The sequence below is a fragment of the Podarcis filfolensis genome, assembly GCF_964270895.1.
Source record: "Podarcis filfolensis genome assembly, chromosome: Z".
NCBI lineage: Eukaryota > Metazoa > Chordata > Lepidosauria > Squamata > Lacertidae > Podarcis > Podarcis filfolensis.
The window spans coordinates 38550104-38571370 of record NC_139617.1 but is presented as its reverse complement, the minus strand read 5'-3'; the positions used below and the strand labels follow the sequence as shown (position 1 = coordinate 38571370).

The following is a 21267-nucleotide window of genomic DNA, read 5'->3' as shown; positions in this document are numbered from 1 at the left end:
AGCAACAGACACAATGTAAATTATGAAATATTCTCCCCATGGTCATCTAGTCCGTCCTTTTGCCTCAATACAACTATCATCTTACTTTACTCTGGAATATATGTATTACTTTGTGTCAGTCCTTGAGCTGGTTCTGTCCAACCTCCTCTCTCAGCCCAGATCCTCATATTATAACCAAGTTCCTCTTCATTATAGTTCAGTTATTTTGCACAATTCTGGGCAATAAGTTGCTAAGAATGCAAACTAACGAGAAGCAAAAGTAACTCATGTAATTCCTGACAGATGTACCAACCTGCAATGGACGCTGCTCAAAATGGTGCCCCTCTCCAGAATTACAAGGGAAGGGAATATGGCTTATGGAAAAGGAAAACCAATACTCCATGTTCAGAAAATACTAAATCAAATCAACTGAAAGCAAAATATGTTTGGCACGATCGATGTTACTTGTAGGTTTTGACTATCTCATTAATAAATCCATCATGCAAAAACGTGTCTGTGTTTTCCTCATTACTTTGTCAGATAGCTGCCACAAATCCCACCACACCATCTGCAGAAGCTGTTAACAGTCCATACGAAAGACAAGACATTGCCACCCATGTGGCTTAGGTTCCTACATTTTAACTGGGAGTCCAATAGTAGAAAAAACTATATTGGAGCCCAGTCAGGCATATTATTGCAGGCATTTTCAGTTGTATACATGGATGAAATAAGCGCATGCTTTCCATTGGTGTGTGCAGATTTAATCCCTTCATTGATTGGGAAGAGCCCCAACATGGAATACTCCCTTACATGCATCGGAGCACATGCACACATAGATATCTGAATCAGGCTGACATGCAGATAAAAACAGGCAGCACATAGTGGCTGGGACAAAAGTACTTGGGATGGTGGTGCCAATGGAATGGATGGGACATCTGTGAAGGCTGAATGCAATCTTTCTGACCACAGGAAAAAGCACATGGAGAGTAATTATAAATTATTAGTAATAATTATTAGTAATAATAAATTTAATATTAATATTACCAACAATAAAGCACATTTTTATAGTGAGCTCCAGAGTTTTCAAGAATTTTCACATCCTTTCAGCAACCCCATAAGGTAGGCCAGTATCATTACTCACAAAGATTTCAAGGACTTCCAGTTAGCAGCTATAAATTGCCTCACTGTTCTCAAAATAATTCCATGTCTTCCTCTGTGGCTATCCCCCTTAAATATTCTTAAAGTGCTATACAGTATTTGGAGATCACAGAATCTAAAAGCTGGAGGATATTTCCAGTACCACTTGTCAAAGGAGCTGTGCAGGATCCAAATATATGGAAGATAACTGCTCTCACAGTCTGGCATCTCCAGCATCTGTCCTGAACATTACAGGGTTTTCTGAGATGAGTGCGAATCCTACAGTTCTATCCTTACCCACTGATAATCCCATCAACTGCTAGTTCCTCTTCCCTTCTCTCCAGTCATTCTTATTAATCCTACTTGTAGGCTGCCTCTGTCTAGCCCAAACACCCTTAATTTATAAAGGTAACCCTTTTGGTTGTATTATATCTTGGTTGTCTTGGCTAATTAACATCCTATACCTTTTGAATGTGTTTGTAGGAAGGGGTGGGGGGGAGGTTTATTTGCTTATGTTTATATTATTTTTAATTATGTATTTGGAGTTGTTTATCTTGTATTTATATGTTGTGAACTGCCCTGAGATCTGTGGATGAAGGGTGATATACAAATTGAAATAATAATAATAATAATAATAATAATAATACAGTAGTAATAATACAGTAGTAATAATAATAATAATGTAAAGAACGTAAGAAGAGCCCTGCTGCAGCAGATCCAAAGACTACATTCCTACAAACTTGATTCCTATATTGGCCAGGGAGATATTTATAAGAAACCCACAAGCATGACATGAGTACAATAGTCCTCTCCTACTTTGCTCCCAGGAACAATGAACTAATCAGAGGCAATGTGCCTCTGATCCTGGAGGTGGTATATAATCACTGTGCCTAGTAGCCACTGAAAGCCTTAGCCTTCACAGAAACATCTAATCCCCCTTTGAAAGCCATTGAAACTGATGGCTGGCATCATCATATCATGCATCTAGGTGTTTTGCAATTGAAATACGTGCTGTGAAGAAAAATTATTTTATTCTATCCATCTTGGATGTCACACCATTCAGCTCCATAGTTTCTTTCTGGGTTCTAGTATTAGGAGAAAGCAAGGCCAAGGTTGAGAGAATACTAGTCTGCTACACAATATATACAGGTGAGTTTTTATCTGGTAGCTCCTCAACACACACTTAGCTTCTACCTGGCAGCACCTCCATGTAGTATGAGAGCTTCCAGCAAATGCTGCTATTTTAAAGACTCTTCAGAAGCTCCAAGAACTAGAAACTTATTTCTGGTCAAATGAAGCATGTTGTCCTCAGGAATTTGACTTCCATGATCCACAGTACGATGGCAGCCACATGATAAACCAGCATGCCTGGCACACAGCCCACAAAGCAACGGCATCCTGAAGAGCACCGAGTGCCCATCATTAACAAGCTATGTTCCTGGAAAGCATCAATTTCAAACACACACACACACACCATAATCTAAACAGCTTTCTAGGGATGTAATATGCCCAGAATTAACCTACTGAAAATGAAAGTGTATTTAAACAAAAAGCAACACAGTCTATTGTTAAGATGAAAGGAGACACAGCCAAACAATGAGTAAATCCAATAATGAGAAAAATATAACAAAAGGCCCAGGATCCCAGCATCTGGCACAAGATACACTTTGTTGTAAACTGAATAGCAGTTTCCAAAACTGCTCCAAGCATCGTTCCTTTGCCAAGGCAGTAAACAGCTTTTATCAGCAATAATGATGGCATAATCCCAGCTAAAAAGGAAAGTAACATATGGCAGAAGCCCTACAAATACCATCCCAACAAAGTAGGGGGCATTTTTATTAAGGCGACCACTTGCAGAAAAACCTGCCAGATGACTTCTCTCTCCTCTCACCCTCCCCTCATTTTTTTTATAAAAAAAAGGTTATCATCTTCGCTGTTTGAGCTAAATGTGGCATTAGGGAGTTTTAAACTAATGAGTTCATTTTTCTAGGAGGAGGGGGGAAAGAGGGTGAAGGGGGAGAGAGAGAGAGAGAGAGAGAGAGAGAGAGAGAGAGAGAGAGAGAGAGAGAGATTTCCCTGGATCTGACAGATGACAAGGAAACCTACATAGTCTTGTGAAATGCATGTGCATGTTTGCACATGTTTAACATGGTTTTGGTGAAAGCTGTGTAATATTTAATCTGAATACTGGGTTGAATGTATGTCTTTTTGGACAAACAAGAGGGGAAAGACAGATAAGCATCCTATTTAAGTGTTTAAAGACAACACACTGAAGATGTTGCTTAAGACTCACTATGCTTTACTTTAAACCCTCCCCCCCCCTTTAAAAAAGGATGGACCCCCAATGTGTCTGGGATGAAGGTCGTGATTTTCTAGTAGACTTGTAAAATGTGCTGTGTCAGAATAATGCTTTTAATAGTCAATTTGTGCCCTTTATTTTCCTATAAACATTACCTCTGACCCCAAGTGCTATCACTACAGTGGCACCTCTGGTTACGAACGCTTCTGGTTAAGAACGCTTCAGGTTAAGAGCTCCGCTAACCTGGAAGTAGCTGCTCCTGGTTGCGAACTTTGCCCCAGGATGTGAGCAGAAATCTCGCGCCAGAGACACACGCGCAGCAGGAGGCCCCGTTAGCGAAAGCACACCTCAGGATAAGAACGATTTCAGCTTAAGAACGGACCTCTGGAATGAATTAAGTTCATAACCAGAGGTACCACTGTATTTTAGACCTCCACACTCAGCATGCCATGATTTGGAAATATTATGGTTTCCTAATTAACATGCTAATTATTTTGCACTATACATTTGCTATGTTGTTGAACAAACATACAGCACAAACTGGTGTTTACCCCAATGAAGAAAGCAAGGAAAGTGTGCACTAATTTCCCCACCTACCCCCACCCCTTGACATCTTTACCGATAATATTTTTTTCAGACTGAAAAGTGTATCTACGAGCTGCTCTTGCTGATGCGCACTGCAGTTTACCACAGTGTCTATATTTCTGTTGTCAGATTTTATAGTATCTTCCTTCATTAAACCTATCAAGTTTTCCTTTTGATCATGCAACCAAGGCTAGAAGACAGATATCTTCCTGGAACAGAGCAGTCTGCCAAGTCTTCCTCAAGACCAGCTTTAACCTCCCTATTGATTTTTTCAACACTGCAGCCATTCATTGTTTGTGACATTTGGCTGTCGGCTCTTTAACACCCTTCAACCAAATCAATTTCATATTTTTGTCAATGCTCTGCAAGGAGGATAGTGAGCAAAATGGGAAGAGACTTTTAGGTTGATTTAGAATGTTGATTTTTGTGCACTAGTTTTGTTTTGACTTTGTTTTTTCATCACCAATTTTTACAAGCCATATTAAGTTAACGCAACATTGTTTTCCTAAGTATACTGAATACTAAAGGAAAGAGGGAGGAGAGGAGATTACTGTAAATACCATTGTGTTCCTGCAAACTAATATGTACACAAGACAAAATGCTTGTCAATTAAAATTGTTTTAAACTAAATCCCAGGCCAATTTAATTTAAATACTGAGTTGATTTTAAATCAGAAGTATGTGTATGTGTGTATATATATAAAATTTGTGCCTGGAAAGGGGTGGGAAGAGAGTATCAATGAGAGAAGGGGTAACCTATGTCATCATTTCTAGAGCTAGTCCAGTGAAAAGAGCTCTGGTTTTCAGCCCTGAAAGCTAACAACCCCCATTCCAGCTGTATAGTTAACCTTTTGTACATCAGTTATACTGCATGTGAATTTGCTTCCAGGCCCAATTCAAAATGCTGCTTTTAACTTTTAAAGCCCTGCATTTTGGGGAAAATGGAATGTGAATATATAAATAAACAAAATACAGGTATTCAACAATGTCATCACAACATACGATAGGCATGGAGCTTACCAGCAAAAACTGGCCAAGCTATGCTAAAACAACAACATACAAGTGCAGGAGATAGTGCTAGAGTGAACACAGAGGAATAGTCTGGCACCAAAAAGATAATTTAGCCCTCCTTTAAGTGAGATGGCCAGAATGCCCTACTTTACAGACAATGTTTCTGTGTTTGAATATGTCCTCTATTTGAAGGGCTATTACTTCCAAGTCTGCTTTCCAAGAGAAAAAGAGAGAAGCCTCAGTGTGGCCCATCAGCAGTTAGCATCTGGACAGCAGACCAAGCAGACACACAGGCCAACTGGTCACAGTCTTCCCCATAAATGTGAGATGCTTGGTATGACCACTTGCCAGCTCAGTTGCTAGAGGATGAGACTCAGAGCTGTGGGTTCAAACCCCACATCAGGTGAAAGATTCCTGCATTGCAGAGGGTTGGACTGGATGATGCTTGTGGTCCCTACCAACTCTATGAGTCCATGATTCCATGCAATTATAATCATTATGTCTAAATTTTAATCTAGACATATAATTACTATATGCAAATCCAAGTTTCTTCTATTCTCTGTAATCTGTGTCTACAAGGCTCTCTATCAAAACCATCACATCACAAGTGTCTTGGGAGTTGAGATATGCTAGTATGCTAAGAGCAAAGTTTTCCTAGTAGCACATAGTATTTGCTCCCAAGTATGCAGCAGGGTGCCAAATCTTCCACTCATCCTTGTCAACAGAGAAAGAATTGATTGGCCTTAATCATGTTTCTCAACCCAGCAAAGATTCCATAAATGCACAATGTCATTCCACCCTGCATCTTGCAAGCAAAAGTAGTTTAGGTTCAACAAGACCCATAAACCACCCCTGGAGCACATACCACTTATTCATCAGAACCTGAGGATGCATGCATGTCTGGAGGGTGGTGTGACAAGGCAAAATATAGGAATATCAACACACCTTAAATGGTGTTATATGGTACACCTTTTCTGCTTGGTATACAAAAGTTTATAGACCCAACACCAAAGTGAAATCTCTGAATTCACAAGTCTACTCACTCTCCCTTGCTGTCCCCATATGCCTGGAATTATACAGTGGTACCTTGGTTTACGAACTTAATCTGTTCCGAAAGTCCGTTCTTAAACCAAAGTGTTCTTAAACCAAGGTGTGCTTTCCCATAGCAGCGGGGGACTCAATTTACAAATGGAACACACTCAACAGGAAGCCTCACATGTTCTTATTCCAAGTTCACAAACCAAAAAACCTACTTCTGGTTTTGCAGCGTTCTTAAACCAAGTTGTTCATAAACTAAGCTGTTCTTAAACCAAAGTACCACTGTATCTCTCAGAACACCTACAACATGCTGCCTTCCCCACACCCCACTACTTTAAATCTGAAATGAAAACCTCCCTACCTCTTATGCAAAGCCCTTAATCCTCACCCTGCCCCACAACAGAAACAAAGCTAAGCACTTGTAACTCCATTTGCTCAAATTCATCCCTTCTCAGTCTGAATTTAGATGGCAAGCTCTTCAAGGGCAGGGATCTCTTATGTTTACAATACTCAGTAAAGAGCAACACACATGGTGAACATTTTATAAATATATTTATAGAAATTATTTCATCTTTCACTGCAAATGGCTCAAGATGGCTTTCAAATAGAAAACACAGTTCTAAACAGCCATATACAGCAAAACAGCAAATAAAAATATAAAGCCAGCCACTAAATAAACAGGACAACACTGTGTTACAATATTAAGTATAGGTACACACACAAAGCCAACACACATAATGAAACATGCATTAAAATATAAGCTGAAGGCTTCTCCAGTTTGATGCATGAAGAACAGTTCTCTCTGCTTTGAAGAAAAAACTTGTTAAAAGATTTGAGTTTCTGCAAGTATTTGCAGAACATACAAAGACTACATCAACACTGACTGCTTTGGTTTCTAAGAACTATTAACCGGCACCCAAATTCATAAAACACCTAAATACTACAAAAAAAAATCTTCTTCAGGATCTGACCATTGGTTCACCTTAGTGAAGGTTCTGCAATCATTGTTTTTCAGTGTGAGGTTTCACAAAAATTGCCAGAAACCATCCTTGTGACATGTACCTCTTTCATTAGGGTGTGTCAAGTAATTCCGAAGACCTCTGTGCAAACTCTTATCACCAAGATGGTCAGTTGCCCTCTACACATCTGCACATTACATGAATGGCTTCCAACAAGCTTTCAGGTTCTCTCTATTTAGGAACCAAACCTTTAACCCACCCTATTTCCTACTGTCAGCTCCGTCAGCTCCAGAGCAGATAACTCTCTCTTTTTGTTTTTAGGGTCATCCCAGACTGGGTGCTTTTTATTTGCTGGTGTGCTGTGCATCATGTAATTTATGCAGTAATAGTACAATAATGGTGGATTGACCACCCACATATCATTTCACTTTATTAGCAATCCATTTACCGTAAACAGTAACTTAAATAAAAGGTACCAATACAAAAACTACATCAAAATCAAAATCAGGAGTAGGTCAGCAATAAAAACACCATTGTCAGTGACGTTAACCCTTCCCAGAAACTCTTCCCAGTAGGTCTTGCCCCAATGAGGCAGTTGCGAGGACTGATGGTCCCTGTCTTCCCACTGCTAAGGCTCCTCTCCTGGTCCCTCCCCCAACAGCCTAAGACTCTGTCACCTTGTGTCTCAGTGCTCCATACTCTTCATTTACCTGCATGTTCTAGATGACCAGGGGGAAGGGAAGCCGGTTGCAGCAGGAAGGGTAAACTCCCTGGCTTCTTCAGCAGCCTGCTTCATCCCTGTCTCTTGGCCCACCTCCTCTTCTGCCTCTGAGCCTGGACTGCTCTCTGCCCAGCTTCTTCCTGATCACTAAGCCCTGTTGCCTCTTCAGCTTCCAGCACCTCCTCCTCCCAATCTGCTCCCTCTTCTCCTTCTGACCACACATCACCGTCCCACCACCAATCCCCTGGCTCTGAGCCCCTGTGGGTTCCCTTGGGGATTCCTCAGTGGTCCCTCCCACTACTCCTCTGCATCCAGCCAATCCATGACACACAGGGTGTAAGTTCCATCATTATGGTGCAATCACTGAGAAACCTCTGCCGCTTGAACCCATTTGTGAATGGAGAGAGCAGAGAATAAGGTCTCAGAGACTGAACTTAAAAGGTGGGCAGGTTCGTCTTGGAGCAAGCAAACAAGAATGGAGAGAGAAAATGCTGCCCTATTTCAAAGCTGCCCAAGTCAAAACACCTCTTTACTTTCCATGTTAAAAAAAAAAAAGAAATCTTACAAAACCCATGAAGTACCATTTACTTTCTTCTTGAAACCATTCTAGTGCTTCATCATCTTCTGTAGGAATCTGGAGATATGGAATACATCAATGAAAGCCAGCCCTTTTCCCACTGAAAATCACCAAGCAGCTGATGAAAGCCGTCTTCAAATTGCTGGGAAGCAGCAGCAGCAGCTGGGCCCTCTCATCAAAATATATTTAGAGATTTTTAAAAGATCATCTCAATGGACTGCTGAGCCTGGCATCCCTTTTAGAGCCAGGAGGCACAATCTGAGGTGTTAAGGAAGAAGAAGGGGAGATGGAAAACTCCCCCTTTTAAAGTTGGGAGTTTATATTTTAATAGTGTTCTATTAAAATGAGAATTTCAGGAATGCTCTCAGTGTTTACATCAAGGCTCTTTACAGCAAATCCAGTCGTGGTGTGTGTGTGTGTGATAAATAAAAACACAAACATTCATCCATAGAACAGAACCATTAAAAAGGCAGATTAATAGCCTGACAGTTCGAACAGCTTCTCTGGAGCCATTAGGCACCATGGTGCAAATACGTACTCCGGGCATTTCTGAAAAGAGCATTAATGGCATGATGGACTGTAACCACCGCACTCCCATACACCTGGATTTATGCTGTTTATTTGGAATGCCTATACGCACCATATGCTCAGCAAATATTTTTATGAAAGCAGTTACTGAGTGTAAGGATCACACAGCTGGTACAGGCTTCCTGCCCCAGGGAGAGAAGAAAGGGAGGCACGACTATCTTTCAAGATTGAGGAAGGGTATGATTAAAAAAAAGCCATGCATGTTTAGGATAAGAAAGTAGACCTTCAGCTGCCCAGCACAAGGAATGGAAATGCAGCTCTTTTAGCAAAAACAGCACAGATCACCTGGGGTGGTGGGGTGGGGATGTCCTTCAGAGTTGCTCCTGGACTATTTTTAAACAGCTGATAAAATTGGAGAGGCTTGTATTTAAACTATGTCAGCCTCAAGGACATGAAGGACAGTGATTGCAGAAAGTGACACACAGAGATGTGTGTGTGGAAAGCAGAGTGAAGGCACAAGATATCCACTCCATATTTGACCCAGAGCACTGACTGCTACTGAGTTCTGTAACACAACACATGTGTTCCATGCCATAGGCTAAAACTTATAGAAGGGCTTACAAACAGGAATTGTGGGGTGTGCAATCTCAGTGTAGGAAGGCTAGGCTGCTAGAGTCCAGACTTGGGGTAGTGTGACCAACTGAACTACAAATCCAGAAGAAACATTATGTACCTCAAGTCCAATTGAAAGTACATTGGGATAGCAGAGGGAGGAATTCCTGCTTCTGCTTTTCAGAGCCAAGCCAACTAACTAGCAGCTGTCTTTAGAAGTTTGCACTCAAACTGCTTCCCTCAAAGCATGTTAAATGCTACCTTATCATCCCTACATACCTCCTCTTTCACAACTCCCATCATTCCTGTTCATCAACTATGCAGGTTGAGGTTAATGGAAATTGGAGTCCTAATGACATATGGAAGGCCACAGGTTTCCTATCCCCACACTTTGGCTGCAAAAAGTGGAAACCTGATAGCTTGTTTAATTAATATGTATATACTATGTCATCTGCAAAGTAGCAGTTGGTAGTGCAAAAATAAATTGTAAAAACCATTAAAAAGTAATCTTAAAAATCACCCATCCAAAATGGTGTTGTTGTTTTTAATTGATAACATTCCCAGGGTAAGGTGAAGGTAAAGAACCCCTGGATGGTTAAGTCCAGTCAAAGGTGACTATGGAGTGCGGCACTCATCTCTGCTTTCAGGCCGAGGGAGCCGGCGTTTGTACACAGACAGCTCTTTCCAGGTCATGTGGCCATCATGACTAAACTGCTTCTGGCACAACGGAGGACTGTGATGAATGCCAGAGTGCACGGAAACACCATTTACCTTCCCGCTGCAGTGGTACCTATTTATCTACTTGCACTGGTATGCTTTCAAACTGCTAGGGTATCAGAGGTGATGCTCTGATTGAAGACAAAAGGTGCTCAATGGCACTTAAAAACCAATAGATCTATAGTGGCATAAGCTTTTGTTTACTAGACCCCAATTATCAGGTATTCTTGTGCCTATAAACTTAACTACATAAGAATTACTTGGATCCAAAACAAAAGGGTTGTTTCTGAATTAGCAGAAAAGCATCATGTAGCAATATGTGATGCCAAATGCAGAGAGGTTCATTTATTTGCTCAAAACTTTGTACAACCACTTTTCAAAACCTTTTATGGCCCACTATTTTCATATGCTACAGTCTGGATCTTCCTTAATCCCCATGTCATAATATAATGCAGCCCTTGATGTTATTTGCTGCACTACAAGAAGACTTATGGGACGCAGGTGGCGCTGTGGGTAAAACCTCAGTGCCTAGGACTTGCCGATCGCATGGTCGGCGGTTCGAATCCTCGCGGCGGGGTGCGCTCCCGTTGCTCGGTCCCAGCGCCTGCCAACCTAGCAGTTCGAAAGCACCCCCGGGTGCAAGTAGATAAATAGGGACCGCTTACCAGCGGGAAGGTAAACGGCGTTCCGTGTGCGGCTCTGGCTCACCAGAGTAGCTTCGTCACGCTGGCCACGTGACCCGGAAGTGTCTGCGGACAGCGCTGGCTCCCGGCCTCTAGAGTGAGATGAGCGCACAACCCTAGAGTCTGTCAAGACTGGCCCGTACGGGCAGGGGTACCTTTACCTTTACAAGAAGACTTCCACTAGCTTGAACAAAAATTCAAATGTACGTAAGTTGAAATGGCATTTTCTCATAGTCCTGTGAATCAAAGCCAACACTTATACTTGAGTGTTAGTAACCCCGTCCAGTCTATAAAAGTAACACTGAGCAGAAACTCAGGAAGAAGTGGGATGCATGCTTATATTCCCTTCTCAGCATCTGTAAACTCCCTTTTCACTTACTTTCACGTGGAGAGAAGAAAAATGCTTCTTCAAATGTTTTTATATGGATAGTTTTTAAGACAGACAGATGCTTTCTAGGTACATGACATGAAGCTGTATAAAAGCAAATCTGCCCTGGACATCCTAGCCATACTGAAAATACTGCAGCTGCCAGCTTTGTTTTGTTTTTCTTTTTTCTTTTTGACCAGTTCTGTGTAAGATGTGCGCTTAAAGACTCTGTGCTAATATCCAGGTGTTCTGGCCATTTTTCCTGTCCTGCCTTCTTCTGAACTCTGCTTCTAAAATGGAAGTAATTTTTGACTTGCCCTTATTTATTTCTGGCATCTGATTTCAAGCAAGTGATCGAGTTTCAGACCACTTATTCCGAATCAAATAAAGAAGATAATAAATATTTATCTGCACAGGACCCCTAAACTTACAACCCACTCAGGAACACAAACAGATTACAGAATTTCTAAAAGTTATATCAAAATTTTTTTTTACTGAATCCAGCTATTTTGAAGAAGAGACTGCTTATTTATGTATCATTTTAAGAGGAAATTGAGAGGCCATTAGGCAGCTCAAGATCACACTTGCTCACACTACCTACTTTTGCATCATCCTTGCTGCCAAGGAGGAACCAATGGCCAGCCTGGATGGAATCAACACATAAGGTTCTTCCCAGAGAGCCTCACATGGGCTCCCCACATGGGGAAGCAGTTCATGACACAAAGTGAACTCTACTCCCCATGTACTAAGAACTATGGACACTTCCCCTTAAAGATACATGGGGGGAAATGGCTGACTTCCCCACCCTGTATGTATGGTTTCTCCATGCTAGAAGATAATATATGCAGGGTCTATACATGCAACAGTCTCTGCAGGGGGAAAAATGTCTAAGAGTTTGGTCTGCCACAAGTCTTTCTGTGCACAAAATACAGGCTCTATATATATCAGTAACTGATTAAAGAACAGGAAGCAGACACTAGGAATAAATGGCAATTCTCACAGTGAGGATGTAAAAAGTGTGGTCTCACAAGGATCTGTATAAGGACCAGTGTCTTTTATCTTGCTCATAAATGACCTAGGATTAGGGGTGAGTAGTGAAGTGGACAGGTTTACTGATGACACCAAATTATTTAGAGTGATAAGATAAAAAAGTAATTGCCAGGAGCTTCAAAAGGATCTCTCGAAACTGCATGAATAGACATTAAAATGGCAAATGCAATTAAATATAAGGAAGTATAAAGTGACACATATTGGGCAAAAAATCCTAACCGCGTATATACAGTGGTACCTCAGGTTACATACGCTTCAGGTTACATACACTTCAGGTTACAGACTTTGCTAACCCAGAAATAGTGCTTCAGGTTAAGAACTTTGTTTCAGGATAAGAACAGAAATTGGGCTCCGGCGGCGCGGCAACAGCAGGAGGCCCCATTAGCTAAAGTGATGCTTCAGGTTAAGAACAGTTTCAGGTTATGAACGGACCTGCGTAACGAATTAACGTACTTAACCTGAGGTACCACTGTACTGATGGGGTCTGAGGTGGCAGTGACAAAGCTATGAAAGGGGTTCATGCTAGGGTCATTAAGAAAGGAATCAAACAATAAAACTGATAATATTGTAATGCTTTTATACAAAGTGATTGTATAACCACACTTGGAATGCCCCATAGTATAGGATCTGGTTGATACTAAGGGAAACAGCATGCTAGACTAGATGAGCTTTTGGGGCAGTCCAGCAGGACTATTTTTATGTTCATATATAAGAAAAAAAACTAGCAGCTTGAAAAATGTTAAAGGTATGTGCTGTGTCCATTATATGAGTACCCAGGGGCCCTTGTTGGTGCTACCATTCCAGCTTAGGATCTAAGTACATCTAGAGGTCTTCAAAATGACACACCCAGCCATACTGGTTTAGGCAAAACGTACACCTAAGTCTACAAAAACAAAAACATGACAGTGTACAAGGAGGGAAATGGAAGAATTTCTAAACTGACCTAAGAACATGAGAGCTTTCTGGATCAGGCCAGTGGTCCATCTAGTCCAATATCCTGTTCTCACAATGGCTAACAAAATGCCAGTGGCCAGGCCTTCTTAAAAGGAAAACAAAGCAAATTACATATATCTTCCTTATATGCTTTGGGGATCAGAAATATCCTACCAGGGTACAAGGCAGAGAAAACCAAAATGTGTGTATGGCTTTGTCTTTAAGTACATGGTGCTGCCCTGGCTTGCTACCCCCCCCCACAGCCCCCAGAGCAACGAGGGATGCTCTGTTATTACAAGCTCAGGATATTCTATTATTCCACAATGTGATTCCCCTCCAATGTCCTCTATCCTTAACATTTTTGAAAAACAGACTGCCTGTTTGATGCTGTCTTTGCCTCAAAATAGTCTGCTCTTGTTTACCCAGGAGTAGAGCTTCAAATATTATATTCTCACATTTTCAAATCACTGTAGACACCTGAGACAAAAAGTGTCCCCAAAGCTGCCTGCACAGGCTACATGCTGGTCACTCTTTCTTGTCAAGACTGATTTATTGCCTCCTTGCTGTTCAATTTCACATTTTGTCCTCATCATATCCGTGCCTCATGATCATTCCAGGCTGACCCTTGTAGGGCAGGCAAGGAATATTGATAAAACAATTATCTGTTAGCCGTTCATTTGATTTTCCATTTCAATTACGGATTGCACGAGGCAAAAGGAAAAAGATTGCATCATTGATTTTTCCCTACCTTACAACAGTAAAGAGTTGCTTTGATGGTTGTAAAATGAATGCTACTCAACCATGCTTTTAAAGGTCATATGGTTTCATTTTACTGTATTTTTAAAAAAATTAAAAGCCCCCAAATATACAACTGTTAAGGGTCAGAACTGGGTCAGCAGATGAGACAACTGGATAATTTTCTCAAAGTTGGTTTTTTAAAAGCTTTTTCTCACTGCTTGAATGAGGGTGGAAACTCATGAATTTGCTCTGATATGGTTACAATTAATATGATTTATTTTCACCTTTCCAAAACTCTGCTGAATTATTTTCAGTAATTATGGAGAAATGGTCTGAAGGCGCCATCTCTGAAGCTGAGCAGATCTAGGACTAGCCAGTTTTCTGGATAGGAGACTGGCCCGTGTATGCTGCTCTGTGGTCCTTGGAGGGAGGCCAGGACACAAAGTGAGTGAGCTATGGTAATCTATTCCCATAAACAAAAAAATAAGTAAAATTTAGTGGTGTTACCCACAGTGGCCGGAAAAATCCCCAATGAAAACTAGAGATAAAAGAGGCAAGACATAGCCTAAAAGGCTACAAAGTGAAAGCTTGCTAGGGTAATTACCTCAAGAAAGCTTAGAGCTACTGCTACTGTTTTTGCAGCTGTCAAGTGAACTGAGCAGGACAGCACTCATCCTGCTACCTCGAGGCATGCACAGAGAATCACAGAGCTCTCCCTAAGGGGAGGAGCAGGGCAGCATGCTCCTTAGCTCTTCCCGAGTTGTATTCTACATGGCCAAAGAACTGCTTGCTGGACTACACTGAGGTCACAAAGAAGTAAACAAAAGTAACATGCAAATGAGTATCATGTATGCAAGTGTTCCAGGGTTACCTGCAAGATACTTCACTGTGCATGCAGCTAGAGCGATATTGAGCACACTACAGCTGGAAAGTGATCCCGAGTTCAATTAGATTGCCCTATGTTGGCTCAAAATGAATAAAATAAATAAAACCTGCAGCAGCTTCATATGCTTTGAGGTTTTTCTTTAGTCCATGCCATCTACAGAGCACCAAAGAGACTATTATCCCTTGCTAAATATAACTATGTTAAAATTTCACCTGAGAGGATGATAATGTGCTCTCACTAGCCAGTGATCCAGGACGGTCACACATTTAAACAGAAATGGTGCTCAACCTACTACACTTCATTACGGTTCAGCGCTTGGTACAGCTCTAGTGGGATTTTCACATGGTCGACCTTAAGAAAAGTTCAGCCTTTGATCAAGGTTTAGAGCTCCTGGAACAGCAGTGGTAACACGAAAGCGTTTCCATTTTCTGTGCCATAAGGTGCCTCTGTTGATCTCCTTAAAGCCCTAGAGTTTTCTTCCAAGCCCGGATTACGCTCAGCAATTAAGGTAATGAACTAGCTGAGGTAACAAGGCATAATGATCTCTTTTGTCCTTTGAATTCTTATGAACTTCCCTTGTTCACAATGAGGAAAAGCCAAACATGCTAGATGCAGTTTAAAGCTATGGGTGGTGTTGTGTGGTTTTTTGTTTTGTTTTTTAAAAAGGGAGAGACAGATTACTTCCATTATGCCTTCATGGTTTGACGTTTTTAATTTAAAACACCTGTAATATTTAAGCACACCAAAATACTCACACTCAGAGTATGCTAGCTTACATTCTTGTAATATTTTGACACGTTGCAAGTTATTATTTTAATGCCTGAAAAGATAATGTGATGAATCCACTGAAAATACATCAAAATATATGTATGTGGGCCTGTGTCTCACTTTTTAGTTCCAAAACAGTGAATTCTTACAAAATAAATACCCAAAGCGTACAACAGAGCAGGCGTGCACAGCTAAGAATGATTGAGACTGCACAGAGGAAGAACAATAATGAGAAGACCACAAGCACATTTACTGCAATCCACTAAGTGTTGCTTCTGCGCAATCTCCGTTCATTTCAAGAGGGGGCGATGCTGGAGAAACGCATGGCAGCACTCAGTGGGCTGCAAACATTTTCTGTCTGTCCACAGCAGAACTTTGACATCAAATCAACTCTTCGTCATTAATGTGCTTTTTCTAGAGAAGACTCAGTTCCGAACAGAGATATCCAAATAGATATCCAAATAGAAGAAGGTCCACTTCAAGATTTTATTTACTTATTTGGAAGCAGCTGGCCTACTATTTATTCTATTTTTTTTTACTTCCCCACCCCCCCTTTTTTTGCATGCTATAAACCTTTTTCCTGTGCTTTGCAGAATCCACTGCACTCTGATCTTTCATCTTAACACATTCCCAGCCCCAAATTTCACTTCAATCTCACCTCATCTCTCCATACTACATTAACCCCTGGCAATTGCCTTCCAAATGACCCCATTAAGCTGTAATTGCCTCAGCAGGCCTGCACTTTCGCTTGTAATTCTGTACCTCTCATCTCCCAGACGTTCTCTCAGCATCATTTCATGTTCTGGCTCCCTTCACCGAGCTCAGCTTATGACCTCGCTGCACCGTGGCCGAAATGACTACTAAAAGCATCACGGAGACGGAATTCCATTACTTATTTTTTTAAAAGTTCTCCCATGCCCCTAATGTAATATTCTTTGGGGACTGTTGTCAAGGATACCAAGCACCAGCCATTAAGACCTTTTGTTTCCCCAAGGCATTTTGTCTTTTATTAATAAATAAATAAAGATAAAGGGAAGCTCATTCTCTCTCCCCACCACCACCCTGGAAACACAGCCTGTGTATTCTATCTGAGACGCTGCAGTCTGGGAGTCACACATGTAAGGAAAGGACAAGCATGTTTCATGCTATAAAGTCATCATTTAAAAAACAACAAGATTTTCAAAAGGGCATTTATTTGCAATTAACTGCACATATTCTACCATTGCGCCTGCAATGAATAGAGAGGCTCAGATCTACACAGGCACAGATGAAGGCAGCAGGGGTTTCAAGAAAGCAGGGGATAATGAGAATGAAACCCATCCTCCTTCCGACCAAAGAAAATGAAGAATTTGTCAACAGGAATCCCCAAAACTGGCACAAGAGGAATGCAAACTGCAAATTCTCCAACAAAGGTTGCAGGTTCTCCCATGCCAACCACATTGCAGAATCATTCAGGTGACACATTTTAGGATGAGAATCAATTGGTACATGACCTATAAATAGCAAGATTTTATTATTGTGCCCCAGAAACTGAAATTCTGAAGACCCTCATCCTCTTCTGGAACCATTATAGTAACTGCAGATTACCAAATTAGTGACAGAACAATCTTCTTCACATGTGTGAAAACAGACACACTTGTACATACTTCTGCTTATGCATTTCCAAATTGCAGCAGGCACTCCCCAAATTTATTCATATTGGCATTTTGTTTGCCAACAGCAATCAGGCAGGTACCCCAGTGAAACGAGGAAGAGTGATGGCAGTATTCACTCCCTTCCACTGGCTCTTTGCTCTTAAACAACAGATATTTGCTCATGCTCAGAACCCAACTCATAGCCACTAGACACTGACTTTCTATGTTTTTGGCCTTCTAATATAACACACAGCTTGGCTCATTTGCTTGAGTTGCAGAGTCACTTCATCCACAGGGTTTTCTGGCAAGAAATTTCTTTAATCAATTTGCCACATGCCACAGGTGGAGAATAATTTTAAATGTTATGGATAGATGACATGGAAGGGCAGGTTGGGCTGTCAAGACAGGTGCCTTTTGGAGATAACCATTCTCTATAGATTTTATCAATGTTTAAACAAGACTTAAAAAAGAAGTAAAGAACAACAATCCATTAACAGTATCCTAACCCATTTATTTTTATCTGACTTTTTCTAAACGATCATGTGTGATGCATCATTATGAAATTCTGTAGCAATTTTTACATGGCTTATTTCCACATTCAGAGATGCCCCTACCAAAATACAGAGTTGCTTTAGACTTAGAAGACGTAAAAAGATTCACAAAGGTGGTGGTTGGTGCATCTTGCAATGATAAGGCCAAGTCATAAAAAAACACAGGAAATCTTGGCAAGGGGGGAGGGGACACATGGGAAGAATTAACTGAAAACTAAAGATAAACTAGGGGTATGATGGAAGAGCACACACAGTAACTGGTACTAATGTTGCAAGAGGAGCACTGCAGAACCTGGGAGCAAAGATCTACCTCCCTTCTTAGAAATGCTTCAAATGAATCACCACCACACCTGGGACAGAACTCTAGTCTCCATTCTACCTATCCCACAATGCAGAAATTCAATCCATCACTGAGATGAAAAATTTGGGGCAGGGGAAGAGGATGATGGTAATATTGCTTGCCATGCCTGGCTCCTCAGTTTCACCAAGGCATCTGTCTGATGGCTGTCAGCTAACAAAAAGAGAAAATGAGTAAGTGTAGAATAGATGCCACAGAAAGCACTTTAAGTGGATGGAACTGAATAGGTAAGGTGTAGTATGGGTCTTTAGGGGGGGTGTACACACACATTTTTAATGCTATGTGAAGTATGTTGTAGGCCAGAAGTAGACAAATCTGGTGCCTTCCAGGTGGTGTTGTACTACCACCATCCCCAGTCAGCATGGCCAAAGGTCAGGAGATGTAGTTCCATGTTGGCTACTTCTGCTGTGCATTGTGATGGTAGCCAGATGGAATTCTGTATTGCAATTTATTAGTTCAAGAACAAAGGAAAGTTTGCAGCTTAGTGCTACTGCTTGAGGTGGAGTGAGGTGGGGTCAGTGGTGCTTTTAATTTTTTTTATTCATCTTCCGTTGTAATTTTTTGACAAAGACTTTTGACAAAGTCCCCCATGATATTCTCATGAGGAATCTGGTAAAATATGGGTTGAACGATGTAACTGTTAGGTGGATTTGTAGCTGGTTGACTGACTGAACCCAAAGAGTACTAATGGTTCCTCATCATCCTGGAAAAAAAGTGACAAGTGGGGTACTGCAGGGTTCTGTCCTGGGCCTACTGTTGTTCAGCATCTTATAAATGACTTGGATGAAGTGGGAGGTGAGTGGGGGGTGGGGCTCATCCAATTTGCAGATGGCACCAGCAGATGAGGGGTAGCGAATGCCGCAGAAGACAGAATCAGAATACAAAATGACCTTAACAGATTGGAGAACTGGGCGCAAGCTAACAAAATGAATTTCAGTAGGGACAAATGTAAGGTTCTGCACTTAAGCAGGAAGAACCAGATGCACAAATATAGGATGGGGGACACACTAGCAGTACCACAAGCTTAACACGAGTCAACAGTGTGATGCAGCAGCACAAAAAGGTAATGCTATTCTGCGCTGCATCAACAGAAGTATAGTGTCCAGATTAAGGAAAGGAATAGTACCACTCTATTCTGCCTTGGTCAGACAACACCTAGAATACCGTGTCCAATTCTGGGCACCACAATTTAAGAAGGATGTTACAAGCTGGAGAGTGTGTAGAGGAGGGCGACCAAGATGATCAAGGCTCTGGAAACCAAGCCTTATGAGAAACGCTTGAAGAAGCTGGGTATGTTTAGCCTGGAAAAGAGGAGATATGATAGCCATATTCAAATATCTTAAGGCAGGGGTCCTCAGACTTTTTAAACAGGGGGCAAGTTCACTGTCCCTCAGACACTGTTAGAGACTGGACTATAGTTTGAAAAAAATATGAACAAATTCCTATACACACTGCACATATTTTATCTGTGGTGCACCAAAAACAAGAAAAACAATATAATATTTAAAATGAAGAACAATTTTAATCAACATAAACTTATAAGTATTTCAATGGGAAGTATGGGCCCGCTTTTGGCTAATGAGATGGTCAATATCCAGTTGCATATTTGTCACTGCTAGTTGTAGCAAGTGATGCAAGCAGCTTTTGGCTTATTCCACCTGCTCATTGCAAGAACTGAGTCATGAAGAAATAGGTTTGCTTTTCCACCTCCTCCCTCCCACTCCTTTTTCCTTTAGTGCTGTGTATTCCCCATTGTAAGCCTGAGAAGGCGGTTTCTTCGCCGACATCTGCAAGCTGCAATGTGATAACACCCCCACCACACTGCACAACTTTTGTGTTTGTGTGGCCTAGCAGCATGATTAAAAAACAACAACACTTTTTTACTTTGGGGGTTACAATTAAACTGAAAGTTAATTGGGTCGGCCCCACCTCTGCTTATTTTCTGCGAAAAGCTAAAACAGCCCATACCGAGCCCTTACCGAAAACGAAAATCCACCAGCTGGAACTGCCTAGCCAGAATCCAAAATCCAACCAGCAAACAAAGCCTCCCTTCAGCATCCCAGTCCTTACCCCGTGGAAGCTAAACCAGCGGCCCTCAGGCAGCTCCTGGACTCCATCTCCCATCAGCCCCTGCTACCAGGTCATTCGGGGGGGGGCTGATGGGAGTTGTAGTCCACGAGCAGCCTGAGGGGCCCACAGGCTTCCCACAGACCTGCCTGAGGCAGAGGGCATGTGAAGCCCCGCGTGAGCGCCAAGGCTGCAGGGTGTTGAGTGGAGGCCAGCAGGAGCTAAACGCGTTCCCTCAGCCCGCAAGGACAGGGCTCGCCCGTTCCCGGCGAGGAGAGGCGACTAGGCCTCACAGGCCTCACAAAAAGGGGCGGCGTTTGTGGGCCAAGGTGGAGCCGGCAAGGGGAGCCGGCCGAGGCCCGTGAGGGGAAAGCGAGCATGTGTCAGCAAGAGAGAGCAGGCGCGTGGACAGAGGAAGTCGCCAGCCTGGCCCACAAGGCAGCAGCGGCAGCAGCGGGTTTTTTCCTTGGGCCTGGGGGAGCCTGCCTCCCTGCCTCTTGCACCTGAAGATGCCGGGTGGCGGTGGCAATTGCCGGGCAGGCTGGGTTCAGGACCCTGGTGAGCCAGATCTGACCCGCGGACCGTAGTTTGAGGACCCCTGTCTTAAGGGCTGTCACATGGAAGAGAGAGCATACTTGTTTTCTCCTGCTCTGGAAGGGAGAGGGTCCCTTCCAACTCTAAGATTCTATGATTCTGTTTTCAGTCTATAAAATATCATTTTTACAGTGTTTGGACTCTTTTATCCCTCAAGCTACTTAATTAGATATTATGAACACCTTGGAGACAGAAATAATTTTGCATTCAGGCTAAACTGCTGTAAGCTGCTCTGGGCTACAATATGGAGGAGAATGCATTTTTGAATTGGTGTTCAGAGCACCTTTCCTCGAATCCCAAGTATTGATATACCTAGGATTGAAGAAAATTACCCAAGGACTGAAGACGTGGGGCTTTCCTCAGCATTCTTTATAACATCTGACATTTGCTGCCTGAGCTTCATGGCTGAGTGGGTATTTGAACCCTGATCTCCCTGGTGCAAATCCAACCTGCTATCCAGTATATCACAAAGGCTT

General features: G+C 42.0%; 1 protein-coding gene across 14 annotated transcripts in view; it reads right to left on the bottom strand.

Annotated features, from left to right (window-relative positions):
* Positions 1-21267, bottom strand: part of PBX3 (PBX homeobox 3) — a 235944-nt gene that overhangs the window by 128658 nt on the left and 86019 nt on the right. Inside the window, exon 1 of one of the 14 annotated variants that reach the window (XM_083597049.1) lies at positions 16350-16371. The exons of the other annotated variants lie outside the window; for them this stretch is intronic. Coding sequence (XP_083453175.1) covers positions 16350-16356 — 7 coding nt within the window. The 5' untranslated portion in view covers positions 16357-16371. Of the gene's footprint in view, positions 1-16349; positions 16372-21267 lie in introns of those variants that run through there. 14 annotated transcript variants of the gene reach the window in all.